The sequence below is a fragment of the Physeter macrocephalus genome, unplaced genomic scaffold (genome assembly GCF_002837175.3).
Source record: "Physeter macrocephalus isolate SW-GA unplaced genomic scaffold, ASM283717v5 random_596, whole genome shotgun sequence".
Lineage (NCBI taxonomy): Eukaryota > Metazoa > Chordata > Mammalia > Artiodactyla > Physeteridae > Physeter > Physeter macrocephalus.
This window is the reverse complement of record NW_021145940.1, coordinates 26,353-39,620: the sequence shown is the minus strand read 5'-3', so window position 1 is coordinate 39,620 and position 13,268 is coordinate 26,353. Positions and strand designations below refer to the sequence as shown.

The 13,268-nt window shown below is 52.1% G+C and overlaps 1 protein-coding gene across 1 annotated transcript; it reads right to left on the bottom strand.

Annotated features, from left to right (window-relative positions):
- Positions 1–2,502: 2,502 nt before the first annotated feature.
- Positions 2,503–13,006, bottom strand: AP2S1 (adaptor related protein complex 2 subunit sigma 1). Its single transcript, XM_007102735.3, has 5 exons — positions 12,864–13,006; positions 10,350–10,499; positions 3,428–3,541; positions 3,103–3,162; positions 2,503–2,886 (listed from the first exon to the last, which is right to left on the bottom strand). The coding sequence occupies exons 1-5, from the start codon at positions 12,864–12,866 to the stop codon at positions 2,785–2,787; spliced, it is 429 nt and encodes a 142-aa protein (XP_007102797.1). The 5' UTR covers positions 12,867–13,006; the 3' UTR covers positions 2,503–2,784.
- Positions 13,007–13,268: the final 262 nt, after the last annotated feature.

Here is a 13,268-nt window from a genome sequence, read left to right as displayed (position 1 = left end):
GAATAGCAGTGCCATCTGCCAGGCTTCCTTCTGTCCTCATTGTTTGATTTGCCTCACTTTCTGACATACCAGACATGGACTTGCTTCTTTATGCATTGCCCCATCACCCTCAGGGGACTAGGCTGTCTGAGGGCAGGGGATTTGTTCTGCTCACTGCTGTATCTCCTGGTGCTAAAACAGTGACTGGCACACAGTAGGTGCCCGAGAAACATTTGCTGAATGCACAAATAAGCAAACGCTCTCTGCATCCTTCCCTCTGTGAGCCTCAGGTCTGTGTGTCCAAAGGCCTCCTGGTCCTTTCCTGGGTGATCCCCCCCAAGAGCTCACACTCACTCTAGTGGGTTGATGGTAGCCCCCAAAACACGTGCACATCCTGGAACCTGTGAGTGTGACTTTATTTGGAAAAAAATTACATCTTTGCAGACGTAATTAAGTTAAAGACCTTGAGATGAGATTGTCCTCGATTATCTGGGTGGGCCCTAAATCCAACGACAAGTGTCCCTATAAGAGATAGAAAAGTAGAAGATGCAGACATAGAGGAAAGACCATCTGAAGACGCAGGCAGAGATTGGAGAGATGCAGCCACCAGCCAAGGAATGTCAGGGGCCATGAGAAGCTGGAAGAGATAAGGAAGCATCTTCCCCCAGAGCCTTCAGAGGGAACACGGCCCTGCTGACACCTGGATTTCAAATTTCTGGCCTCTAGAACTGAGACGGAATCAAGTCCTCTTGTTCTAAGCCACCTAGTTTGTGGTCATTTGTTACAGCAGACTTAGGAAGTTAAAACACTGTCCATGTTCTAATAACTTTGGCATATTCCTCCAACCTGCTCTTTCCCCATCTCGGGAAGGACCTTACCTCCCACCCCGTCACCCAGCCGAAGATCCAGGCCTCAGCCTGGGTGCCCCCCCCCAGCCCGCCCGCCGACACCCTCACGCCTCCAGGGTGGTCAGTCTCAAAGTCCTGTTAGTTTAAGCCACCAAGTTTGTGATAACTTGTTACAGCAGCAACAAGAAACGACTACACTGTTGGAGTGACTGTATCCAGAAGGGAATTCACCTCCCCAAGCCTCAGTGTCCCACGTGTAAAATGACAATGATTATAGTCAGTGCTCACCGTTCACATCTATAAACATCTTTGCTCTCACAGGGCTTTGCACACAGCAGGCACTTGACGTCTGTGCAGTGAATGCCTGCTTACTGATGCGAGGTACTACCCTAAACTGTCCCGGGATTAACTCATTTTTACTCCTCTAGAACACACCATGAGATTAAAAACCATAGTCGACTCCCTTTCCAGATGAAGAAACAGAGGCAAGAGAGGTTAAGTGACTTACCCCGAGGTTGCACAGCGTGTATGCAGCTGAGCTGAGACACAACCTACCCCCTGCAGTTGGGAGACTGACGCGAAGCTCTGTCACATTAGTGGAAGCGGACGGGACGTGCCTAGCATTCTCGGCTCTGCCAAGGATGCCGGTCATGGCTGCAGCCAGCGGCCAACACTCTGCTCTCGGTGGGCATGGGGGGAGGGGGCGCAGCCCCTCCAGAGGGCACTAGAAACACATGGGGGGAATTCCCTGGTGGTCTAGTGGTTAGGACTCGGCGCTTTCACTGCCACGGTGCTGGGTTCGGTTCCTGGTCGGGGAACTAAGATCCCAGAAGCCACACGGTGCAGCCAGAAAGAAAAGAAAAGAAAAAAAAAGAAATAGGCAGGAGTGCTTTCTGTTGTCACAAGTGCTGAGGGCCACTCGGTACTGGCACTTGGCAGATGGAGGTGGACAGTCTTTCTTACACAGTGAAGAATCTTCCTACCCCAAGTGCCAGCAGAGCCACTGCTGAGAACCACGGAACACTGGGCCCAGCGCCTGCGCCTCCGGCCTAGTGGTTAAGAACAAGGATTCTGGAGCCGCCTGCCCGGGCTCAAAAGCAACCTGGTTCACCTGCAGACTCGCCACGTGACCTTGAACGAGCCTTGCAACCTTCTCTGAGCTCGGTGATCTCCTCTGGAAAATGGGGCTACTAACAGTCCCTTCCTCCTCATCTTGTGAGGATTAAGTAAGGCACTACATGTCAAGGCTTCGAACGGCGCCTGAGCGACGTCGGCGTTGGCCCTGAGCATCGTTATTTTAGTAGCAAGTGCTCAGTGTCGAGATCCGTCACCGCTTCCAGTCCCAGCAGCCCTCTGTGGGCAGAAACGGGTGGTAAAGCATCTGCACTCCCCCTCCCCCGCCCTCAGCACGAGCAGTGTGTTGGGGTTTGTGTGTGTGTGTGTGTGTGTGTGTGTTTCTTTTTGACTGCCCTGCACGGCTTGTGGGATCAAAGTTCCCCGACCAGGGACTGAACCCAGGCCCCCGGCCGTGAAAGCTCAGAGTCCTAACCGCTGGACCGCCAGGGAATGCTCGCGAGGGGTGTTTGTTGACTGACTGCCTGATGCACTGATGGCAGGGCATCCGGAGTTGCCCCTGGTTCCCAGGGAAGATAGGCAAGGGCTCAAAAGACACGAGGCCAGGCGGGGAGCACAGGTTTACTGGGGGCTCCACGCACGCACTCACGGCATCACACGACAACGGCATGGTTACCCGGTACACGCGAAGTGGCCTCCGCCCACAGCTGGGGCCCAGAGGCTGTGGGGGGCGGCCCCCTCCCTTGTGGCCCAGACCCGGCCGCGTGCCTTCCTCCGGGGCAGCTGAGGGACGGGGCCGCTGGGGTGGAGCCGGGGCCTGGAAAGGGGAAGGGAGCAGGCTCGCCCGGGGGCAGGACCGGGGGCGGGAGGGGCCGGCCCGCCGTCACTCCAGGGACTGCAGCATCAGCAGCTGCTTGAGCACCTTCGTCTGGCTGGTCTCTCGGATTTCGCCAGCCAGGAACATCTCGTCCACGACCGTGTAAACCTGAGTGAAGGGATGGGGAGGGTAGACCCTGCTGTGAGAGGTGGGGAGACCCCCAGGATGCTGGTCTAAACCCTGGGAGCTGGGGGCTCTGATGCCCGAGTGCCGGGAAACAGACCCCCGCAGAGGCACCGGGGCGGCTGCGGGGGTCCGGCCCACCCCCCTGCCCCCTCCTCCGGCCCCCTCCTCCTCATCTCCTCATCTTCACCAGGAGCCCACCTTGTAGAAGTTGAACACCAGGTCCAGTTCACAGACGTTGTGGAAATATTCGTTTAAGACCTGGGAGAGGAAGACAGCGGTGGTGAGGGATGGGCAGGGAGAGAGAGACCCACACACACAGAGACAGGAACAGAGGGCATCAGAATGAGACGGCAAACAAACAAAAAAAAGGCAGAGAGAAGCTGAGGAAAGGGGAGAGACAGAGAGCAGAGGAAACATCGAGGTGGGCAGAGAGAGACAGTGGCCCTCCGCCCCCCGCCTCTGAGGGGAGGGCCCGTGCGTCCCAACAGAGGGGACGAGGGACGGCGCCCGCCCGCCCGCGCACCTCCACAAAGTTGTGGATGGCCTCCAGGTAGGCCAGGTTGTTGTCGTTGACATCCACACAGATGCAGAAGTAGAGGCCGGCGTAGCGTCGGTAAATGATCTTGAAGTTCCGGAACTGCGGGGCAGAGAAGCAGGTAGTCAGTGACAGGGCGTGCCCAGGACCCCATGTGCTGGGCAGGGTGGAGCCAACATATTCAGTCCTGCGTTCCACGTGTGGTCCTTGAGGCCCTGCTCTGTGTCTGGCCTTGTGCTGGGGACACAGTGGTCCTGGCCCTCCCTGCCTAGGGCTCACTGTCCAGTGGAGACAGATTCATCCTCAGTCATCCCCTGAGTGGGCAGGGCTAGACTGTGGGAGCCCCGAGGGGCAGGCAGCTGACCCAGGATGGGGGTCCGGGAGGGCTTCCTGGAGGAGGGGGCATCTAGACTGAGATCTGGAGGATGAGTGGGAGTGAACGGGCAGGAGTGCTTTAAGCAGAAGCAACAGGCTATGCAAAAGCCCAGAGCCCAGAGAGAGAGGCAGGGGTGTTCCACGGTGTCCATTCCCCGCTTTCTGTGGCTCCCTGTTGCCTCTGGAGAGAGTCAAACTCCTCAGCCTGGAACTAATCTACTCAATCATTCCACAAACACCGCCTGAGTACTTATTGTGTGGCAGGCTTTGTGCTGGGCAGTGCACACTCACCACCTGTAACCAAGACAATCTCAGCCTTGCCCTTAACTGAACCGTAATATAAATACAAATATTACTACCTTATCATGTACACACAATCCACGAATAAATATGCATGAACCAGGGACGCAGACTCTAATTTTATACGCATGTGTAAGTAGGTAAAGTGATAGACACATAGAGATATGCATATTGGCTTGCAAAGCTCCATGTCTTTGGCCAAAATCTGAAAAATCCAGCCTGGCGTGTGTGCGTGTGTCGCCACCTGGTGGCGACTGCAAAAGCCAACACAAGTCTCTGATTGTTTTTCTTTTTTAAAATAAATTTATTTTTATTTTTTCACTGCGTTGGGTCTTCGTTGCGTAGGCTTTCTCTAGTTGCGGCGAGTGGGGGCTGCTCTTTGTTGCAGTGCGCGGGCTTCTCATTATGCTTGGCTTCTCTTGTTGCGGAGCATGGGCTCTAGGTGCGTGGGCTTCAGTAGTTGCAGCAAATGGGCTCAGTAGTTGCAGCTCACAGGCTCTAGAGCACAGGCTCAGTAGTTGTGGCGCACGGGCTTAGTTGCTCCACGGCGTGTGGGATCTTCCTGGACGAGGGCTCAAACCCGTGTCCCCTGCATTGGCAGGCAGATTCCTAACCACTGAACCACCAGGGAAGTCCTCAAGTTGCTGATTTTTATTTATTTTTTTCCTAGTGTATCCTTTTGTTAATTCCTATACTTTGAGTGTGTTTTCTAACTTTTGGGCCCTCGGCAGTGAAAGGGTGGAGTCCTAACCCCTGGACCACCAGGGAATTCCAAGGTCTGGCAACCTTAAGAGCATAGTTCATGGACCTCGGCCCTTAGCCTTGTATAATCACCATTATTGTGACTCAGCTACTTTCTCTGTTTTTGACGTTTTCGTCCTTCAGGAATTGTTCCTCACAATCCCCTGCTGCTTTGTGAATCTTTTTTTTTTTTTTTTTTTTTTTTTGGCCACGCTGCTCAGCTTGTGGGATCTTAGTTTCCTGACCAGGGATTGAACCTGCACCCTTGGCAGTGAAAGCGCAGAGTCCTAACCACTGGACAGCCAGGGAATTCCCAGTATACTTTCTAATATTATTACAGTAGTTCCTGCACATAATCCATGGATTAGTAAGAATATATCAAGAATAAACCTACCTAAGGAGGTAAAAGACCTGTAGTCAGAAAACTATAAGACACTGATGAAAGAAGTCAAAGATGACACAAACAGATGGAGAGATAGACCATGTTCTTGGATTAGAAGAATCAATACTGTGAAAATGACTGTACTACCCAAAGCAATCTACAGATTCAATGCAATCCCTATCAAATTACCAATGGCATTTTTCACAGAACTAGAACAAAAAAATCTTAACATTTGCATGGAGACACAAACGACACCGAATAGCCAAAGCAATCTTAAGAAAAAAAAAACAGAGCTGGAGGAATTAGACTCCCTGACTTCAAACTATACTACAAAGCTACAATAATAAAGACAGTATGGTACTGGCACTAAAACAAAAATATAGGTCAATGGAACAGTGTAGAAAGCCCAGAGATAAACCCATGCATCTACGGTCAACTAATCTATGACAAGGGAGGCAAGGATATACAGTGGAGAAAAGACAGCCTCTTCAATAAGTGGTGCTGGGAAAACTGGACAGTTACATGTAAAAGAATGAAATTAGAACACTCCCTAACACCATACACAAAAATAAATTCAAACTGGATTAAAGACCTAAATGTAAGACCGGACACTACAAAACTCTTAGAGGAAATCATAGGAAGAACACTCTTTGACATAAATCACAGCAAGATCTTTTTTGACCCACCTCCTAGAGTAATGGAAATAAAAACAAAAATAAACAAATGGACCTAATGAATCTTAAAAGCTTTTGCATAGCAAAGGAAACCATAAACAAGATGAAAAGACAACCCTCAGAGTGGGAGAAAATATTTGCAAATGAATCAACGGACAAAGGATTAATCTCCAAAATACAGAAACAGCTCGTGCAGCTCAATATAAAAAAAAAAACCCAACCCAAACAAAAAATGGGCAGAAGACCTAAGCAGACATTTCTCCAAAGAAGACATACAGATGGCCAAGAGGCACATGAAAAGATGCTCAACATCACTAATTATCACAGAAATGCAAATCAAAATTCAAAAAGACACATGCAGGGCACTTCCCTGGTGGCACAGGGGTTAAGAATCTGCCTGCCAATGCAGGGGACAGGGGTTCGAGCCCTGGTCCAGGAAGATCCCACATGCTGCGGAGCAACTAAGCCCATGCGCCACAACTACTGAGCCTGAGTGCCACAACTACTAAAGCCCACGTGCCTCGAGCCCGTGCTCCTCAACAAGAGAAGCCACCTCAATGAGAAGCCCACACATCGCAACAAAGAGTAGCCCCCACTCACCACAACTAGAGAAAGCCTGTGCGCAGCAACAAAGACCCAACACAGCCAAAAATAGACCTAACACAGCCAAAAATAAATAAATAAATAAATTAATTAATTTTTAAAAAAGACACATGCGGGACTTCCCTGGTGGTGCAGTGGTTGAGAATCCGCCTGCCAATGGAGGGGACACAGGTTCATCCCTGGTCTAGGAAGATCCCATATGCTGTGGAGCAACTAAGCCAGTGCGCCACAACTACTGAGCCTGCGCTCTAGAGCCCGTAAGCCACAACTACTGAGCCTGCGTGCCTCAACTACTGAAGCCCATGCACCTAGAGCCCATGCCCTGCAACAAGAGAAGCCACCACAATGAGAAGCCTGTGCACCGCAATGAAGAGTAGCCCCCGCTCGCCACAACTAGGGAAAGCCCATGTGCAGCAACGAAGACCCAATGCAGCCAAAAAGAAAAAAAAGACACGTGCACCTCAATGTTCAGTGCAGCACTATTTACAATAGCCAGGTCATGGAAGCAACCTAAATTCCCATCGACGACAGACGCATGGATAAAGATGTAGTACACATATACAAAGGAATATTACTCAGCCATAAAAAGGAACGATATTGAGTCATTTGTAGAGACGTGGATGGACCTAGAGACTGTTGTACAGAGTGAAGTAAGTCAGAAAGAGAAAAACAAATATTGTATATTAACGCATATATGTGGAATCTAGAAAAATGGTACAGAGGAACCGGTTTGCAAGGCAGAAATAGAGACATAGACGCAGAGAACAAACATATGGACACCAAGGGGGGAAAGGAGGGGGTAGTGGGATGAATTGGGAGATTGGGATTGACATCTATACACTAATATGTATAAAATAGATAACTAATGAGAACCTGCTGTATAGCACAGGGAACTCCACTTTGCTGAACAGCAGAAACTAAAACAACTATACCCCAACTTAAAAAATAGTAATAATTTAAAAAAAGAAAGAAAAAAGAATATATCAGGGTGCTAACTCTACTTTTTAAAAAAACTGACACAGATACATGATCAAATGTTTGAAGGCCCCTGCTCTGGAGTTGGGGGTTCAAGACAGGAAGCCAAGAGGGCAGGAAAACTTGATCTGGAGAAGTTACCAGCTGACTGCCATAGCTGGTGTGGCCTTGGTAGGATCTGACCCTGAGCAGCACTCTTTTCTTGCAATTCACCCTTTCCTCTTGTCATCCTCCTGGCTCCTTCCTGTCACCACTGTGTCACCAGCACTGCCCTGCACAGGGCTACATGCTGGAGTGGGCCTGGATTGGGAGGAACCTAAGATGGTCAGGCCCCCTTGTGACAGTTTCACCTGACCAGCCAGCTTTTCTGGCTACTCCTGTCTAATCGGGCCTCCCTGCCGGTCTCTGGGTCCCTCAGTTGCTGCCGTTTCTAGCTCTCAGTGTGGGACCCACCCTGCGCCGGCAGCAGGGTGCCCCGGGAGAGCGGGCACCCCTTGACCTCCCCGCTCCTCTCCCCTCATCCCCTCCTGGACGTCTCGGCTGGGATGACAACAGACACCTCGGTGCTGATCTTCACCTCAACCTGCTCTTTCCTGAGTCGGCCTCATCCGAGAAAGTGACAGCGCCCCCTACTGGTGGCTCCATTTTCTTTCACACACCTCATCCAATCTTTGGCCCTTCCGTTGGCTCTACCTTCAAAAGGCTTCTCAGCACCCCTACTGCTTCCATGCCAGTGCCAGTCACCAGCAACTCTCACCTGGACCTCAGAGGTCACCTCCTGAGTGGTCCCCCTGCTTCTACTCTTGCCCCCTAGAGAGGGATCCCTAAAGCCTGAGTCAACTCATGTCCCTCCTCAGCTCAAAACCCTTCCGTGGCTCCCGTCTCACTCAGAGCAAGAGCCCAAGTCCTCACCATGGCCCACAACGCCCTGCGCCTTCTGCAGTGATCTCATCTGCTCCCACCATCCTCCCTGGCTTACTCCACCTCAGATACACTGGCCTTCTTGCTATTCTAGGAATGCCCCCGTACATTCCTGCTGCCTCAGGGCCTTTGCACTTGCTGTTCCCTGGGCCTGGAATGTTCCTTTCTCAGATATCATCTCCTTCCACTCTTCAATTCCTTCAGGTCTGGGCTCAAATGGCCCCTCTTCAATGAAGACCTCCTGACCAAACCATTTAAACCTGCGTTCCAACCCCTGCTGTATACACCCCAGCAATTCCATCCCCCACAGCTGCTTCTTTTTTCTCCCTGACACCTACCACCACCTGATACACTGTATCTTTACTAACAGTCTCCCACCCACTAGAATGTCAGCTGTCAGCTTTCCAAGGGCAGGGACTGGGTCTGTTTCGTTCCCTGCTGTATCACCAGCGCCTAGAACAGTGCCCGGCACACAGCAGTCCCCTGATTAATATTTGTTGAATTCTACAAGACAATCAGCCTGGTCTCTTGAACAGGCTAATCCTGTGGGAATTAAAGCTGGAGGCATCTCAATAAAGAGACCAAAGAGACATAGAAACCAAAAGCAATGCCAAGATCCTTGACTGGCTTTGGACAATCAGTTTTGATGATTTGGGGGAAATTTAAGTATTGATTGGGTATTAGAGTAATAGTAGTAAGGAAGTATGACTCATTTTATCAGGCCTGATGATATTTTGGTCATGGAAGGAAGTGTCTTTATTTTCTGAGATGTATCCTGAAATATTTAGGGATGAAACGTCATGGTCTCTGTAACTTATATTTTTTTTGGCTGCACTGCGCGGTTTATAGGATCTTAGTTCCCCAACCAGGGATTGAACCCAGGCCCTTGGCAGGGAGAGTGAGAAATCCTAACCACTGGATCACCAGGGAATTCCCCCGTGATCTCTGTAACTTAATGGAAAACACTACAGCAAGGGACGGTTCATTATACCATTCCCTACTCTTGTGTGTTTGAGAATTTTACGTTTTTAAAAGGCACCAGAAAAAAAAAAGTTGTTCGGCTGAAAAAAAGAGAAAAAGGTAAAACAAAAATGCAGGACTTCCCTGGTGGTGCAGTGGTTAAGAACCCGCCTGCCAATGCAGGGGACACGGGTTCGAGCCCTGGTCCGGGAAGACCTCACATGCTGTGGAGCAACTAAGCCCGTGCGCCACGACTACTGAGCCTGCGCTCTAGGGCCCGCGAGCCACGGCTACTGAAGCCCACGTGCCTAGAGCCCGTGCTCCGCAACAAGAGAAGCCACCGTAATGAGAAGCCCATGCACCACAACGAAGAGTAGCCCCCGATCGCCGCAACTAGAGAAAGCCCGCGCGCAGCAACAAAGACCCAACGCAGCCAAAATTAGATAAATAAATAAATAAATAAATTTATAACAATAAAAACAAAAGCAAACTCTTAATACTATGAAATCTGGGTAGTTTGCAATCGACTTCTCTCTTGTTGTACTAACCTGTACGCCGGAAAATTTTCACACTAAAAAGTAACCCCCCTTGGGCTTCCCTGGTGGCGCAGTGGTTGAGAGTCCGCCTGCCGATGCCGGGGACACGGGTTCGTGCCCCGGTCCGGGAAGATCCCACATGCCGCGGAGCGGCTGGGCCCGTGAGCCATGGCCGCTGAGCCTGCGCGTCCGGAGCCTGTGCTCCGCAAGGGGAGAGGCCACAACAGTGAGAGGCCCGCGTACCGCAAAAAAAAAAAAAAAAGTACCCCCCAAAGGAAGGAAGACGGCAAGCATGTTGAATAAATGAATGTGGGAAGGAAGGAGGGCGTGAGGGGTTATTGCCATTAGAGGTTGGGCAGGAGCCTGGGAAGGAGGGGTCAAAAGGAAGCAAGGGAGTGGGGGGTGCATTTTGGCGGGGGTTGGGGGGCGTAGTTTCCCGTCACCTCCACAAAGTTGGTGTGTTTGGCATCTCGGACAGTGACCACAGCGTGCACCTCCTCGATCAGCTTCTGCTTCTCATCGTCATCAAACTGCATGTACCACTTGGCCAGGCGCGTCTTGCCTGCCCGGTTCTGGATGAGGATGAAGCGGATCTGGGGGCAGCAGGAGGAGGGAGGGAGAAGGGTGGGGAGGGCGGGCCAGTGCTGGGCGGCCCTGCCCAACAGCCCCACCCATCCCCACAGGGAAGACAGGGCCCACGTGTCCCTGCGGCCTGTCTTCCAAGGGTCTCAGCCACGCCCCAGAGCCCAGCCTGGTTGGCCCGGCCACACGCTCCTGTCCCAGGTCCCTCCAACACCCTTGTGATTTCTCTGGCCAACTCTGCAGTCATTTCTAGGGCACTAAGTCCTGGGCTCCACCAACTCTCATCTCACTGACCTTGGACAAAAGATCCACCCCGCTAAGCCTCAGTTCTCCCACCCCCCCGCCCCCGGCAAAACAAGTTTCCATAGAAGACCCACTTTGTCAGGGTGTTCTGAAGGTTAAATAAGTTTATAAATTTAGTCTAGTAGCTGGCGCTAGCAGGTTCGCTCGGTGTCGGCTAGGAAATGCGTTTTTATGATTCTGAAAGGTCAGCTCAACTCTCATAGGGCTACTGTGAACACTGCACAAGTCGATTCCGGAAGTGCTTTGTAAAGTGCCTATTACATACTGAGTGCTCAATAAAGTTAGCTATTATGACTGAGGCATTTGACCAAGTGGCTAAGAACACAGACTCCAGAGCCTGAATGAATCCTGACACTGCTGGCTGTGTGTCTGCAGGCAAGTTACTTAACCTCTCCGGACTTCAGTTTCTCCGTCTATATAATGGATATAACAAGAGTACCTCCCTCAGGAGACTGTTGCACGAGTTATTAAATACAAGAGGTATAATACAGTGACTAGTACATACTGTTATACAAATATTAGTTCTTAGTAATATTATAATTCATCAGCATTTGACTTTGAGAAAACCATGGCCCAAGTTCATGTAGCTAGGAAGCCTGCCTTTGGACTCAGTTCTGTTTGAGATGGGCATGCTTATGCCCATTTTATAGATGAAGAAACTGAGGCTCAGAGAAAGGAAGTCTCACAGCCAGAAAGCAGAGCTGGGAGTCCAAAGGCTTTCCTCTGAACCCCCTTACCCTCACTTGTGGGAGCCTCCACCCACTGGCGAGAGTCCGCTCTCTTTCCTAAGCCTCACTCTCCACACACTCCACCCCTCCTCCCCCAACCAATCAGGCTGCACAGAAACAGGATATTACACTCTCCTTCCAAGAACCCCTTCTGCTGAGCCAGGGAAAACCACTTCCTAGGGCAGGGGTCCTGGCAGGCACGGAAAGGGCGTGGGGTGGGAGTTGGGGGGACCCACGCCACACAGCCACAGCCTGGGGGCAGAGCCAGAGATAGATGGGGTATCTAAGGAGGAGAGACATAGAAGCCAGTCTACACAGCTGAGGGAGAGCTCTGCCTCTTCTCCTAAATTCCCTCACACACCTCTTCCTGTTTCTCCTCCCAATTAGAATCTCTCCACCTCAGGGAATCCACAACGAGAAGTCTCTTCCCGCCTGTATCCTCGCCCCTCTGATGTCCCCTCTTGATGCTCCCCAACCTTCTCTGTCTCCAAGCCCCCTACCCTGGAGTGGTTCCCTTTTGACTCCCGCTTTCTCCGTTTCAGTGCCCTCTGTCAGGTCGCCCCATCCCGATCCCCGGGGAGGGGTGACAAATCCAATGCCCAGTCCTTGTTCCCAAAGCCCCATCCCCACCTCTCCCACTTCCATGCCTACTCCCTATTCTCCAAGACCCCTCCTCTTGCAAAGACCTACTCCATTGCTCCCCACACATTTCTAGCATTCATTCTCTACGCCAAGGTTTCTCCCTTTTATTGCATACTTTCCCTGACATTAAAGCCCCATTCCCTACAGTTGTCTACTTCCCGTCTCCAGGGTCCAGTCTCTTCCCCTTGAGATACCTCTCTCATCAGCAGTATCCTGCCCAGTTCCAACACCCCCTCCGCCTGCAATGTCAGCTTCCTGCCTTTAGAGACCCCTTCTCTCCTATCACAATGTCTCCCATTCTTCAACTCTCCTGCCACGCTCCCAGAGACTCCTCCTCTTAGGATGTCCCCTCCCCACCTCCAATTCCTTCTACCCATCTCTGAGATCCTCCCTGATCTCTTGCCTCCCTGTTTCAAAACCCTCCAGCCACCTCCAGTGTCTCCCTCCCGCACAGCCCTCTCCCCTTGCCACCTGGTCTCCAAAGCTCCCTGGCCTCGAGAGCCCCGGTACACTCCAGCGCCAAGAGCCACCTCCCGGTTCCCCCCTTCCCCGGCCTTCGATCGGCCCCAATCCCGAGAGTCCGCGCCCGGCCCAGACCATCGCACCGCAGCAGGGGCGGCTTGTCAGTATCCCACCGAGTCTCCAGTACCTGCACGTGGACCCACCCTTCCCCCGTCCCCAGCGTGGGCGCGCCCCCGTTACCATGGCGACCCCCGTCCGGACCCCAGCGGCCCCGGTCCCGCGGCTTCTGGGCGGCTCCGGCTCTGGCAGCTGTTGGGGGACCGAGGGCTAGAGCGGACTTCCGGGAGACGAACTCGCCCGCCCTCTCGCGCACAGCCCGCTGGGAATTGTAGTCCGAATAAAAAAATGGGTTCGCTTGTCTGGGAGGCAAGCCTGGGAAAAGAGCCGGTCTCGCTTCCCAGCATGCTGCGCGACTGTCCTTTTCCTACCGCATGGTTCGGACTCCAAATGCATGCTGGGAGCCGTGGGCGAATTGTAGTCCTCGGAGGACTACAATTCCCGACATGCTTTGACGGCCAGCGAGGCGAGCGCTGCATCCTGGGAAATGTAGTTCCTCCAGCCTCCCTCCACCTCCCCGCCAAGGCG

Coding starts and splice junctions, on each gene's coding strand:
- AP2S1 (XM_007102735.3), bottom strand. Junction 3,542..10,349: donor AACACACCAACTTTGTGGAG/GTGACGGGAAAC, acceptor TCTGCCCCGCAG/TTCCGGAACTTCAAGATCAT. Junction 3,163..3,427: donor CCATCCACAACTTTGTGGAG/GTGCGCGGGCGG, acceptor TTCCTCTCCCAG/GTCTTAAACGAATATTTCCA.